The sequence below is a fragment of the Anomalospiza imberbis genome, chromosome 1 (assembly GCF_031753505.1).
Source record: "Anomalospiza imberbis isolate Cuckoo-Finch-1a 21T00152 chromosome 1, ASM3175350v1, whole genome shotgun sequence".
Classification (NCBI taxonomy): domain Eukaryota; kingdom Metazoa; phylum Chordata; class Aves; order Passeriformes; family Viduidae; genus Anomalospiza; species Anomalospiza imberbis.
This window is the reverse complement of record NC_089681.1, coordinates 65,659,512-65,675,033: the sequence shown is the minus strand read 5'-3', so window position 1 is coordinate 65,675,033 and position 15,522 is coordinate 65,659,512. Positions and strand designations below refer to the sequence as shown.

At 38.4% G+C, this 15,522-nt stretch overlaps 1 protein-coding gene across 11 annotated transcripts in view; it reads right to left on the bottom strand.

Annotated features, from left to right (window-relative positions):
* Positions 1 to 4,934: 4,934 nt before the first annotated feature.
* The window catches only part of MOCOS (molybdenum cofactor sulfurase), a 223,742-nt gene continuing 213,154 nt past the window's right edge, over positions 4,935 to 15,522 (bottom strand). For 10 of the 11 annotated variants that reach the window (XM_068195409.1, XM_068195381.1, XM_068195370.1 and 7 more), the window contains 2 exons: positions 13,431 to 13,535; positions 4,935 to 6,318 (listed from right to left, as the gene is read on the bottom strand). In XM_068195409.1, coding sequence (XP_068051510.1) covers positions 6,172 to 6,318; positions 13,431 to 13,535 — 252 coding nt within the window. In that variant the 3' untranslated portion in view covers positions 4,935 to 6,171. Of the gene's footprint in view, positions 6,319 to 6,995; positions 7,150 to 13,430; positions 13,536 to 15,522 lie in introns of all 11 variants that reach the window. The other variant, XR_011000724.1, reaches the window with a different exon arrangement.

Below are 15,522 nucleotides of genomic sequence, written 5' to 3'. Positions count from 1 at the left end.
TCAAAACTACATCTGCGTGTCTTTTAAATACCTCTGGGAATGGTGACTCAGCCGCTTCCCTGGTCAGCCTATTCCAATTCTTGACAACCCTTTTCATGAAGAAATTTTTCCTAATATGCAACATAAGCCTCCTGTGGCACAACTTGAAACTGTTTCCTCTTATTCCTCAAAGCAGAATAAAAAAAAAACATTTGACCCAAGAAAAATTTAATTTAATTTCAATATTAAAGGGTTTGCTGGGAGAAACTGACAGGAAATGCAAAGGCTCCAAGAATAAGAAATAACTGAAAGCATTTGGCTAAACCAGTGAAATTACAAATATTTAATATATGATTCATAAGAATTACATCCATGAATGATGGATACTGCAGAGGCTCATCTCCATTTGTAGAATGGGTTCAGCAGTGCAGGGCCTTCTGTAGTCTTCTAGTTTTCTGTAGCTTCTGGAAATAATAACTCACAAACTTTTCAAGAGCATTATCTAATTCATCTATCATAAGTACCAGGAAACAACAGACTTGATATTAGATCACTGCTGGCTTTTAAAACACAGCCTCATGGAAAACAGCCCTTTTAGAAATCAAAAGCTGATTTCACTTCTGGACTGAGGATTCGTCTTTGTGTTAACAATCCTGGCCAGAGCACTTTACTCCAGATGGGACACTTACCTCTGAAAGCCAGCAAAAAGCATGAGGGGCTCAAATATGGTATGTACTGGTTATCTAGGAGAAGCTGATGCTGAGTTCCAGATTTGAAGTGTGTTGAGATGTTTTGGTTGCAAGTTTGGAATAGATTGGCTCACAGAAGAAATTTGGTTTAAGATAGAAATGCACCTAGTAATAGGCTATGTATGAGCCATGCAAGGGAAGGGGCTTTACATTTGAGATCATCATCCTTTCAAATTTGCCATGAAAGTGCTGTACTACATGAAATTACCTGCTTTCTCACATTTTGTCTTGGTGGGTATTTAAGAAACCCCTTAGCAATTCTGAGTGGCAAATGCTACAAGCTTTTTTTTTTTTGTTTCTCCCCTTTCCCCATCCTGCCTTTGCAATGATCTGTTCCCCAACGGCACAATTCTTGAATATCACCCTTACAGGAAGACTTCACAGCACCAGTAGAAAAATGACTAACGTTTTCTGTAACACATATTTCTGGGATTATTAGGGAGGTTTCTGATCTACTTTGCCCATGACAGTGATGCTCAAAGATGCCCCATTTCAAATTTCCCTTACATCTCTCCCTGTCCATAGTCCTGAGTGAATCACTTCACTCCTGATGCAGGAAAACTTCCTATTTTATTTCCCACTGGAAAGGACACACAAACACCACCTCACCAAGTGACCAGCAAAGCAAACTCGTTGGCATGAAAAGGAGGGAAGAGAAGTCTCTTAAATGGTTCCTTGCTTTAGAGATACCTCTCTGTCAATTACTTACTCTGAGTTCTCAGAATGTGGTTTATGGGCCTAAGGATACCTACATACTTTATTTTCTGGGGAAAAAAATCACAAACTGGGTGATGAAAGCATGTGCATCACAACTTTCTCTTAAACTCTGACTATAGAAAATGCCACTTTTCTTTCTCTCCCACATTTTTTCCTGTTCACTCTGGCCTTGCCACTGGCACACCTACCAAGAAGTCAGAAATGCAGGTACATTTTGATTTCATCTTTTGATGACTCAAACTCATATTTCCCTTACTGGCCTATTTGAAAACACACTTGGGAGGTTCTTCTCTAGTCTTGATGAAGTTCCACCTTTTACTTTCACACTGGTGGCCAGAGGAAGGAAACAAGGCTTCCTCTGCAAACACACTGTCTCAAAATGCCCAGTGGAAAGGAACACTGCCTTCTCCTCCCCTCTCTGGCAGCTATACCTATGTTTTCCCCCAGAAGTTGCCTCATGACAGTTGTATAATGGAGATACAGGGATGAACCCACATTTCACCTCCATGGGAGTGACCTACCTGTTGTGTTGCAGAGTTCTGCTCTTCTTCCCCTCCCACACTCAGTGAATCAAAAAATGCATGAACAAGTAGCTCGAAGTCACGTGTGGATGCTGCCTCACTGTGCTCATGTGTCTCTTGCTGACCCTGTGAGTCACAGATCATTTCCATGTAAACCCCATGAGAAGGGAGGGACAAGCTTTCATCGAGATTCCTACACACACCAACTCCTGTTTTGTCTTCCCTACTGACTGACAGGTTAGACAGTGATGAAAAACAGTGTTGGATCCCTCCAGGCAAAGGAGAGGGAAATAAACCATCTCTTCTCTTCTCTTCTCTCACAATCTCACCCTTGGTGAAAACTCCAACCACTGGACAACAGAGATGGATTCAACAGGACTGACTGTACATATTTTAAAGGAAACCAGTGATTATGAGTTCATTTTGTGCAGGGCCTGAGTGTGCAGCTGACTGGCATGTGGCTACACAGATGGAGGGAACACCTCACCTCTGAATCCCAGCAGCGATGAGACATCTCTTCAGTCCTGAGCCACATCATCCACGTGCCCAGCCATGCCTCCAAGCAGAACTGAGCACCTCATGAGCTTGAAGGTCAGGAATGCAACCACCACCAGCAGACACATCAAACACAATGCATATTTTATTGGTTTAATTTCCAAGGAAGTTAAAAACCAGATGAAAGAAGACTTGCATAGCATTATCTCTACAATTTATGAAGAACAATCACATTTTTTATGCAGTCCTTTATTTTGATTTGGATGTAATTTTGACAGAAAGATGACCTAAAATTTTTAGTATACTTTGAAGGACACCATTGAAAGTATATAAATCATAAACTAATCTGAAATATCTTAGTCATATCAGAAAACACAGAGCTCAGAAACTTCTCCTAAAAATACTTATTTCTGTTTTGTGATTTCAGCCTCCTGGCTATTATTAGAGCTTGTAAAATCACCATTTTTACCTTGAGATTTGAGAAAGGGCTAAATCTCACAGAGAATGGAATGTGTCTTATTTACTTGCAATGAATTATCATTAATTTCAAGTAAATAAGAATTTTGTTTTCAAACATATAGAGGACTTTCTATATATAGCACTCTGGAAATACTGTATTAAGTACATTTATTATCCACATAAGGCAAATATATATCTGCAATTATTATTTAATTATTAAAAGATATAATTTGGTAGTAATTGGAGTATTTAGATCAAAGAGCCTACATTCATATGAAGTGGTCTTATTTTCTATATACTTGGAAAGTTAAGAAATAAACCCTTATAGAACACATAATTTTTTAATATAGCATTTCAAAGTGTTTATGCCCCTTTTGTATCTGCAGTCTTTGGGGCTGCAGTATGCTAAATTTCTTCTTCCTCTGAATGATTTTTTCACATTATGGGAAGGTTGTTCTTTCTGCAAACTTACAGTGCATGCCATTTAAAAGTGACTTTTTGTACTTCAAGATTTTCCACAGAGTTTTGTCACTGAGAAGAATTTGTCTTCATCGATGGAAAGACATATCAGTACTGGCAGGAATATTCCACTTACTAGAAGGGAAATATTATCTCTTATTTAGCTGAAAGATTCCTTATGTATCTTCCATCAATCTGAAGTGTTGTGACATTTCCTACCACTGTACCACAAGGATGCTCCTTCTGGGAAATGTACAGACTATACTAATGACTATGCTCATACATCAGAGAAAATCTTTCTTTTCCCCCTGTAAAATGGCAAAATTATTCTTGATCTAATATTACCAAGCCACAGCAGAGAGAATGTGCAATTGACTGTAAATAATAGGTCAAAATGACCAAGCATGACATTTTTAAAGTTCAAATCCTCTCATCCACAGTTATCATACGTTGCATTATGGATATTCACAAACAGTATTTGTCAAGCCACTGTGTACCAAAGTGACTTATTTTGTACTAAATGCAATAACGAGTCAAACAGAGCTTTTTGAGGTTGCTTTCAATTTCCTTTTCTAACTTCTGTGCCATTTTAAACAAATGACACAGTGGTAAGGTGAAGAGGACAGAGCAGAGCACCAGAGATCACTGAAGGTCAGCATACAACAGGTCTCTTCATATTAAATCTATGAGCAATCCAGAGCTATGCTGGCTTTCTACCCAACAAAGCAATGCTCTGCATAACAGAAAGGCAAAGATGAAGCAGTTAAGAGATTTAGATAGCAGGAAGCTGCTTTTCAAGGTTCCAAAAAAGCCTGCTCATTACAGCCTCAGATAATTGACTACTAGAGAGATAAACTCCCTGCTTTTAAAAGCAGGCATCAAGGAGTAGACCTTGGGCTCTGAAGTGGAAGGTACAACTCTCAAAAATGATTCTCAGTTTACATACATATGAAAAACCTCTCTTCCCATGTATTTTATGGCAGATTGTAAGAAACAGATAATGTTTCTTCTCATTTCCATTACAAAGCTCTGCTGAGAGACTGTTCCAGCTGAAGTGAGTAAAACCAGTTCTTCAAAAGAACAAAAGAAAAAAAAACCCCATACATTAAAAAAAAAGGAAAGAGAGAAAGAAGAACATTTTTGAATTCTGATTTGTTCACTGGGTTATGAGCTTCCTTTTTCCCATTCTCTGCTGCTCTGTGGTAGTCACTCTCCTTTCAGACTGACTGTTTGACCAGCCCTTTCACAAAGCCGCTCTCCTTTCAGACTGACTGTTCCACCAACCCTTTCACAAAGCCGCCTGCCTCCCTCTGGGGATATGCTCAAACAACTCAAGGATTGCTTCAGCCAGAAGCACTTTCACACAGCTGGAGCCAAAATTGCCCCTAAATCATACTGGATGAGAGTTTTGATGGTGCTTATAGCGGGGTCAAAATTTCACTTCCCAGATTGCAATAGAGCAGCCAGTCTAGGAGAATTTAATTTTCCAGAAGGACTTCCTGGAAGCATGAAATCATCCCATAGCTAGCTGGACACATGTTGAGGGTCATAAAACACCTGGTCTCAATGTATTCATTCTTGATTTACATCGACTTTCCATGTGGGTTTTCTTTTTTGCTCCATGTCTTCCTTTATTTATTTTCTGTAATTTTCACAATAATTGATACTTTAGACTAAGGTTTCAGACATTTGCTCTCATGAATAAGAAAGCATGAGTCTTGTTTAGGAGCTTCCAACAGCTGTTTAAGAAGGGCATTATGAAACGAACAAAGGGTAAGAAAAAAGAATACTTTGACCTGTTTGAGATGGAGAAGCATTCAAACTCTCGAGAGTTCCCTTAAGTGGCCATTAGAGATTGCTGAGGATAAACTAAGTTTGTATAGAAAATGACTACATTACTTGAAAAATCTCTAATTAGAAATAATGTGTCAGCATCCACAAATATGTAAGGAAACAAGAGTGTGGAACTCACAGAATCATAGAATGGCTTGGGTTGGAAGGGACCTTAAAGATCATATAGCTCCAACTCCCCTTCCATAGGCAGGGACACCATTACATAAAGAAATCCCAGAGAAGACACCACATAAAATAAATCAGATGGAAAAGTAACAAATGGAAGAGAAAGAAGTTGAGAACAAATTGATGGAATTCCTTCACAGGGAATGTGTTTTGCAAATGGCATCCTGAATCCTCATTATCTTTATGCCTTGCTGGCATCCTTACACATGACTTCCAAAGGGGGAGACACAGATTTCCCAATAATTCCCCCTTTTCCATTGCTTTCACACTGTCTACATATAACCTTGAGTTTCCTTTTGGAAATGGTGAATGCACTGCTACTCTCATGCCACTCTTCCACTGTCCTCTTCCCACCCACATTGTTTCTAAAATATGTCTTGCATCCTCTCTCCTAATCGGGGTTTTGACAAAGCAGTAGAAGGAAGTAGTTTATTGTTGTGTTTACTTTCCTTCATTGAGATGTGGCTTTCTGACAGCAAAGTTCAGCTTGTTTTGGGAGTCATCCACCAGTAAGACTTGATCAAACCTGCCGCATCCTGAAGCAATTGTGCAAATAGTTATGTCTGCTGCAACCTAATCACAAGCAAAAACATGTAGGTGAGCTGTAATTATCAACAGTTTTGCCATCTGATAACATTTTCAGCAAACAGAAAATTACCAGAAGCAAATGAGTGGAAGCTTTTTCTTTTTTTTTTTTTTTTTTTTTTTTTTTTGAGTAACTGACTACTGATTTTCCCTGTAGTCACACAAAAATTTCATCTCCACCAGAGAATCTATCCTGAACATTTTTCTTCACTGGATGTCGGAGGCTGAATTTCTGTATTCTCCTTCAGCACTGGAAGTACTTGAGACCCAACTGATAAAGTATCTGAAAATGGTGAGCACATGGACTGGTTCATCAGGTATATGCCAAAGTTTGTCTGAAAAACAGCAAAATATTTATTAAGATGCAAGGCGTGTTGTAGAAATCAAATCGATAGTGGATCTCACAATCCAGATATGTTCAGAAGAAACACATTGCTTTAAGAATAAGGAGGTATGTATATGTACTATGTCCATGTAATTAAGAACATTCTTAACTCATTAATTATAATAGACTGGTAAACAGAAGCTAATGCCATGCTATTCAAGAAGAATAACTTAAGTAAGTGGATTAATAACACAGTATTTCATCATGAGCTCCACAGTATTGTATATGTAATTCACACTCCCTCACAAACTTGTCATTTAATGTCTGCTCTGGCTCCTTGACAAATACAGTTAATGTATTGTCACAAACAAAGGCTCTGCAGCATGGCAACACTGGTATGTTCCAACAGTAAAGAAGTCTTGCATCTCCTACCATGAATTATTTGCTTTGTTAACAGAACTTTATTCTGCCTAGCCTCTGTGAGTTTCCCTCCATTTGTTTTTTATGAATATTCTAGTATGTTTTACAGAAAATATTCAGAAAGTTTGCTTTATTGTTGTTCCCTCTTGTTAAGAGTCATTATTTGTGAATCCATCCTGCATAAATATTAGAAATACTCAGAATATCTCTTTGGGATACTGAGTAATATAGAAAAGAAAAACGGAATAATCCACTTTGCCCACTGACCATGCAACCCTCACAGGCACCAAAGACCTGATCTGTGTGTTGGCATTCTTATGTGAGGTCTTGATCTCAAGCAGTAGAGTGTTACAGTTGTGGGTGTGATCTGGAAATGTCACAGGAAGAGACTGGTGTGGTTCTGTGGTTTTGTTTTCCAGCAGTGGAGAATTTAAAAACATGCAAGAAAAAGATTTGTCATCTCATGACAATATTTTCCAAAAATTAGATAATAGTTAATCAAAAAAACACATGTAAAGTAGGGAAAAAAAGTAACACTGAATACTATGCTAAATTGATAACAGATCTTTAGACTTCAGAAAGTCTTTGCTCTTTAAACCGAGGACCTTTGAAATGCAATATTAATTTTCTTGTCTCTTCTTGCAGATTAAAAAAAAAAAAAATTTTGATTTGGTAGACTACAGTCAAAATGTGCAAGTCATTGTAAAATAAATAAATAAGAAAACCAAATACAAAATTCTATTATCCTTTCTATTTCCTGATTACATTTAGTGCCATTGTTCAGATCAATGATCCTGAAATTGAGTGAATTACATTTAGAGCAGGTTAAAAAAATAGTAGGTAAAAGGGATTGCAATAAAGAAAAAAAGAATAGATGAATTTAAGGTGGCATATTTCACAGACTAAATATGAAGGCAGTATGTTGTCTCCTATTCTTGCACTGTGTAATTAAATAAAGATGAAGCAATGATGTAACAGAGGACAGCTCTTAGTCTTAGAATTCATGAGAAGTAAGTTTGAGACCTACTCCCAAGTAAGAGAGATGCTGTAAAGCAGAGATCTATCCAAACATGGCCTCAGACCTTGAATTTGGGTCTTTCTGCTTCATTTGTAGTCCTAAGCATCAATGAGAAAAAATGGGCCCTAAGCTTAGGTATTTTTTGCTACCTGTGCTATTCCTTTATCTCACTGGCATGTGACATGTAGAGGGCATGAGCTGGACCTCTCAGGCATATCTTACTGCTGGCATTTTTGGGTGCCAGTGGCTGTATTGGTGTCAATGCTTGGTGGACACAGGGCCCATCCTTGTGGTTGATGTTGTAAGGTTAATGCTGAGGAATGACTGCAGCACTGTAAGATCCCAGCCCTCTAGCACAGTGCCTCTGTTGGACCAACCGTGATGCTGTAATGGTGTCAGTAACTGTTTCATTTAAAATATTAAAGTACATAGTCTTATTTTTCCATTTTTGCTTTTCTCTCATTCATTGACAAGTTTCTCTATTGGCATAAATGATGTCTTTTTCAGCCTTGCGGTTAATAAGCTGGATTCACCTCCTATACCCTAGTGCAAAAATGACAGTTGCCATGATTTTGTTTTTTTTAAAAAAAATCAAGCCATTATAAAACAAATATTGTAAAATTAATATTAGTTCATGCTACACCACATTGCATACAGGAAGGAATTTTTTAACTCATCCATGTAAATGAGCTTATTTGATGCATGAGAAGCGTTTATTTATATTTACTGTACTCTCATTTTAATGTATCTTAAAATGAGACTAAAATAAATCTGGGCAGATTGTTCACTGTGAAGAACTTAATTTACCAGTTTTTGTTATTGAAAATAATTTAGCAGGATTTTCTTTTATTGCACCTTAAAACATTCAGAATTATTTAAGAAAATGCATGTCTGAATGCATCTTTTCTTCAGGAGTTCTCAAATACTATTATAATACTGGTCCTTAGTATTTTCCTTCTCTGATTTGGCATCTAAAGCCTCAGTGTTTTTTTCAGTGAGTAATGCCTAAGGAGTTTCCAAAGTGATGATACACTGGTGGTACACATATTTTAGTACTAATGCCTGATCAGAATCGCTGACCTCTTTTTTTTTTTGGTGAGTATTCTTAAACCCAAAATTTAGCCTGTAATTGCCAGAAGTGAATTTGACATCTTTTAAGTAAATTTCCCTGCTTTTTTCAATAATTACAAATAATGACTCAGCAAGTACTAATAATGGCAATCACACACACACCCCTGCCAAGCAACTATAAAAGCTGCATCTGCCACTTCAGCTCTGTTTCAAGAGAAAGATAAAACGTAGAAATCCTCCCATTTCTGATGAAAAATGAGGCTTTCAGATGCAGAGATTACAGCTTGCAGAGTTATTACAGTGAACCACATAATCTCTGCCTGCTACCTTTTCCTGACTTCAAGGGTACTTTATTCTGCATATAATCTTCCCAGAACACACCAAGAACTGGGCAGGGAGTGCAGGACTGTGAGCACGATGGCTTTATCTGGCAGTTGAGACTCTTCCCATCACTGTAAAATGTTAGAGGAACAAAAAATTTAAAGCTTGATTAGGAAAAAGCAGACCACTTCACTGCTGGGAGAAAGAGAAAAAACATACATATTCTTGCCAACAGTGAATCATATGATAGTCATCACACTCACTTAAAGGAGGAGCTATGAAATGTTGTCATTTTTGCATGTTGTTTCAAGTTCATTTACTGAATCAACAGTAATATGCTTTGCTCAGAAATTCACTGACAGAGAAATACCCCGTGTGCACTATCCCCTTTGGTAAGACAGAAACCTGAGGGGCTACATCTGACAAAGGCCTGAGGTGAGATGCCTTCAAGCTATGACTCCAAAAGAATCAGTTAACACAGACTAGAACCTGGTAGGGAAATACCCTGCTAGAATGTGTAACAAGAACATAAATCATACTGCATGCTAATACTTAGTTTTGGATGGATGAGTTCTGGATTTTGCCTCTCAGCTGCCATATCCCAGCAGATAAATTTACCTGTCCAGGTCTGATCATTTGTTCATACAATAACATAACCTCCCTCTCACCCAAAGATTTTAATGCAATAATGTTTTATTAGCTTTAGATTTAGTAGAATGTAAAGCCTTACAAAATAAGAGAGAGGAAGTACTCACTTCTGAGATGCTGATTTTTTATATTGGAAAAAGGGAAAATTTTAAGCTGGTGTAAATAAAACCCCATATTGTTCTGTTGAAAATATCTGGACTGTAGAATGTTTCCTAAAGGACTGATTTTCCTTTGCTCTACCTTAACTAAATACATTTTCCAGTTCAGTCACCGATGAGAAAAATCACCCTATTATTTCAGAGGCCTATTACAACAATCACTGTTCTCAAATGTTCCAGGTATTTGAATAAAAAGCATTGCATGGTGTAAAGCCCTGCATTATTATGAAAATCATGATAATGATGCATCAGATATGAGAGGTCATTTGCTATCCTTGCTGACATTTCAGTAAGCCATCCAAAGGCATGGCATCTAATTCTGCAGGAAAAGAAGCTCTCCCAAGGCACAATGAGATGCATAAAGGATGATCAACAGGCCCCAGAAAAAAACACAAGCATTTTAGTGTAGGAAGGCATGTGCAAACATAATGGATTTCCCTTGATGTATTGCTATCCATACATTTAGACCAGGGCAGACTGCTAATGCAGTAATTCCCTTTGCTACCTTGCCAGCAAGTCCCAGTTTATAGCACTGCTGCAAATCTACCCACAGGGCTTCCGCTATCATTAGCGCTAAACGGCATCTGCAAAACACCAAAGAGGCAGCAATGCTGTGTTCTCCCTTTTCCATCCATGTGTGTTTTGTGTCAGGTGGTGAGGCATGTGAAACAGCATGTGGCCATTTGCTTAATGGAGATATCTAGTCTTTCCTAATCTCCTGCAGTAACAGAGAGCACTCTGTCACACAAGGAGAGCTCATCTTTCCTTTCCAGTCAAAAATTACAAAAGGAATCCTTTATGAGTGTTTCTTCAGAAAGCAGAGCTTAATTTCACTTTATAGAGGTGTTTACATTTTGTGTCAAACAATGACATAAAAGGTTTCATAAAAAGTAGCTGGCAAGGCTTCAGCAACATGCTTTGCATTTATCTGGAAAGATGTAAATTGCTTGGGTGGCTAGTTACAGTAGCTGGTTCTGACTTTCAGCTGCAATCCATCTATGCAAAGTCTCCATCTTTCATTTTGAAGCACCAGTTGTCAGAGGAATGGAGAAAAACAGGATTTTAGAAATGAATATTGAACTACCTCCTACAAGCCTTACATTATTTAGCTCATTATTGAAGTTCATTGGCAGTGCTGCTATTTGGGCTACTTGATTGATAAATTTCAATGTAATTTTTTCAGGTTGGTGTTCTTGGAAAAAAAAACAAAATAAAATGGTAAATATTGACATCTGGGTCTTTTTTCTATCTGCAGTATCATTAATGTTTTGGCAATCAAGTTGTTACAGCAGCTTTCCAAAAACCTGAGAAACTATCTTAAATCTTATTTTTCTGCAATAGTTTTTTTTTTTTTTTTCGTAGTTTGAATCAGATTACTGACAGATGGAAGCAAACACTGCTGAATTCCTTCACTGAATCTGCATCTGATGAAGAAAAAAGAAAACTAAGTCTATTAGATGACTCCTTAGCAGAAAAGCACATGGCAGAGATATGAGTCACCAAAGGATTAGCTCTGCGATTTAACACAGTCACATGAGCTCGGTGTTCTCTCTGTCTCCCCACTGTGAGCTGTGAAAGGTTTGGATCAGTCTCCTCTGTTAGGTCTGCTGAGCACACTGAAATGCCATAGTCCTTCCTGGGTGCTGCTCACTGATAACCAGCTGGTGCCCATCACCACAGAGGCGACCTGCAGGAGGAATGGGCTCGGAGGTCTTCTCAGACCAGACCAGGCAAAGTTTCCAGTTCAAACTCTCCCTTTCCATTGTCAGCTAAGCCAGAGGACTCGCCCTCACACAGAGCAGGGCATGCTCCCAAGACCCCATCTGCCAGCAGCACAGAAGGCTGGGAAAAGATAAAAAAGGCTGAATGCCCGTGTCTTTGCAGCGTGAGTATCGGCGCGGCTGAGGCAGGCAGAGCTCTTCCCCGCGGTGATCGGCAGCGCCTGCCTCGTCTCGCAGCGCGGCTTTTATCAGGCGCCAGCTTCTTCTCCAGAGGCTGGATTGCTCTCCTTGCCTTAGTCCTGTTTGAATGAGCCACTTGGTTCCAGCAGTGCATCAAGAAAACCTCCTCATTGCTGAGTTAATCAGAATGAGAGAGGAGTTCATCTCTGCGGTGGGAAACATGCAGAAGATGCTTTGCCTCTCCTGAGAATCTGTATCGTGAGTAAGGTTTTGTTGCCATTTTCTCGCTGACTACAGAGTGCTTTCTCTCCACAGAGGTTTCAAGTCATAATCCAGTAAAACCCATATGGACAGAAAAAGCCCTCTGCCTCGTGTGGCAGGAGGGAGTACCCCTGTCCCGAGTGTCCAAATGTGCTCTGAAGTGTCCCAGATGCTGCAGCTGTTGTTCACATTACTCGGAAAGGGCCCCTGTCCTCAGGCACCCACCGTGGCCAGGAGCTCATCTCACGAAGGCTCAGGTACTGTGGTGAGCTGGAGCGGAGCCTGCTGTGCAAGCCTCAGTCAGCTCAGGGCAGCGGGAAGCTGTGCCTCAACTCCCGGCCCCGCCTGCGCCTCTCCCCAGCTCACTGCACCGGGCTGGCTCCCACACGGAGCCAGAGGAGCTATTCACCAAGGACAACAGCCAACGGAAAGAAAGCCCTTTGTTTGCTTAATGAATCACTGAGACGAATCAATTTGTTATTATTTTTTTTTCTGTCCAAACACTGAATGCAGTATTTGTAACTTGTTTGTGCATTGTCTGGTTGAATGATTTTCAGCCTATTTGTTGTTGCTCTGTGCCGGTGCTGTGCCCCGTCTCTGCTATTTGGCAGGTACTGGCAAAACTCCTGAGCCCCGACTGCCTGAGACACTTTAACAACAGGAGCTTAACCAACAGGAAGCAATGAATTTTGAATAAGGATTTTCAGCTAAATAAATAGGTATGAGGAGATCTGTGGGGATTTGGGGATGCCGAAACTGTCTAGCCATCATCTGAGCGCTCTCAAATCCAAGAAGCAATGCAACCTTAGGAAGCAGGACCTCAAATAAACACCTGTATTTCACACTTACTTTCTGGTCACTTTCCTAAGCAATTACTCTCCACTTTGACTATATTCACATCTGCTCTGTTTTTCCTGCTAACTAATTTTTCAGGGTAAGAATAAAGTTTAGTCTTACACGCCAACTGTATAATTTCAAACACTTTCTGATTTTTCAGGATATTTCTTTTCTTAAAAGACATCACTGCATCAGCTTGTGCTTTTAAGACTTAAAATAAACACACTGTAAATAAGTACATACAGAATAAAAGCAAGCACAGTTAAAAATAATGCGCAGTAATAGTCCATTTCTGAATAAAACATGTATTGAGCATTTTATAGAAATAAACCATGCCATATCTGGGTTGTAAGTGTATCCTCTTTCTGCAGAAAAAATCCAAATGGTAACAACTTAACTGTGAATATTTGCTAAACAGATATTTCACTACCCATGCAATAAAGTCACTACATCTTTCATTACAGCTATTTTGAAGTACTGTACTGACCTTTCTACCTCTGGCAGCAGACAGGGACTGCAGAATTTCTTTGTTTCGTTCCCCAGACTGTTGATCAATGCAGATTATTTGACATCTGCTACATGGACCCACAACCTGAAATTTTAGTTAAAGAAAGTTCATGGCTGTTTATCAAAGCAGTACAGCATTGAACATTACAAGCTTCCGACCATCATAATATATTAAACACATACCTTTTGCATACCCTTTCTGTGGTTTTTCATTATGTAAAAGGTCAAGTCTGTTCACCTAATGTAGTAGGTCTACTTGCAAAAATCTCACTGAATTTTTAATTCACTTTTTAATATTTTAAGGAAAACTTTCTCAGAGACAGAATCTGAGAAATACTAGACATTTACATATTTGTATTTCCTGATGGCTTCACTTCTTCTGTGGGTTAGCAGGGCTGCTTGCCCAAAGAACTGAATACAAAATTAAGCCAATGCCTCAGGATTCAACCCAACAAGGTTTTTCTTGGGACTGTTTTAGTGCAGCTGAAATGCACAATATATTTCTTATATGCATGGCCCTTTTAGATACTCAGAATGCAAAATATTTAAATATATAAGTTTACCTAATCAGAAGAAATAATTCATCCTCTATCATCTATTACATGCGATGCTAACATCATATGTAGTTGTTCTTAAAGCTATTTGTTGTTTGAACTAAAGTATGTTTCTATGGGAAAAAAAAAACAAAAAAAAAAACCAAACCAACAAACCAACCCTGCAACAAATTTCTTCTTAGAGCTTTAAAATGGAGAAGGATGACATATTGCACTTTCACTTAACACTGCATCCCTAACTTTAGCAAAATCTGTACATTACAGAAATTACATATTACAGTGTTCCAGTATACACATTCTACTGTTGTAAAATGTGCCATAAATTTCAAATAGGGCAAATAATTAAACTCTACACTTCAAACATTTTATGTGCTGATCTGAAGTGATATTTCAGGTTTTTGAGATGCATCTAGACTGCTTGTATAACTCTTCAGCATAATCATCAACACCAAACATCAGCTCTTTTAGAAAATTATTTTCCACAGCTCTACTTTTTTAATTAAAAGAGCAAGAAGACAGAGAAGGAAATATTTTTTCCCTGCTTTACTTTGTTCAACAGCTTCTACCATTTTTGTGGCATAAGGAAGCATTAACATAATTTCTACTGTTACTACATCAGTATCTGAAAAAGGATCTAGCAGAGATGGGAAAAGACAATGCAAGTTACATAAGCCTTTCTATTTTTGCCTTGTATTCCTAAAATATACCAATGTCAGAAATAGGAATGCCTTTTATTTTGTAGTTTTACAGTAACTTATCAACAGGATCCTCAGCTGAACTCCCCAGCGTATCTCCAGCCTCCAACAAGCTATGCACCACAGATTTTGTCCTTTGGCTTCCTCATTTCTTACATATAGGAATTTTTCAGCAATTTTCTATAACTCATATAGCAGCTTACTGATCAAAGTACATATAAGGAGAGAGTAGATAAGCAGTATTTTCCACTCTTGCTGAAAAAGTTTCTTAGAGCATGCTGACCAGAAAAAAAAAGTGATGCCTATCACATCTTCTAGATTTGACCTCGGTACTCCTGTCATTTACACTTAAATTATAATATCTAAGAAAACAATGAATAAGCCACTTTCACATTCTAGGCAAAGCATCTTCAAATACATATTTCATATCTCTTGGCCAGACAAATTCAGCAGAACATTTAATACACATATGCATCATTCCCTTAGGTGTCATGTAGCTTTTACAGATTCTTTGTTAAGAGTTTTTCTTGAAATAATGTATTTACAAACAAGGTCTGACTCTTCAGCATTTTCCTTACAGCATAAAGGAAATTATGTTGTTAGCTATGAACATACCAAAAAACCCTACCAGGCTAGAGTTAGAAACACTTCTTGAATGAAGACTAGGATAAGATGTATACAACAGAGAACAATAGACCATGAGTATTCATGTCCACTCTTTTGGCCATCAGTTGCTTGATTTGCAGTAATGTGAGGTTACATTTGGACTACTGTGTTTAACAGCAACAAGTATTCTCTGCTGATGTGCTGGCTAAATATGTGC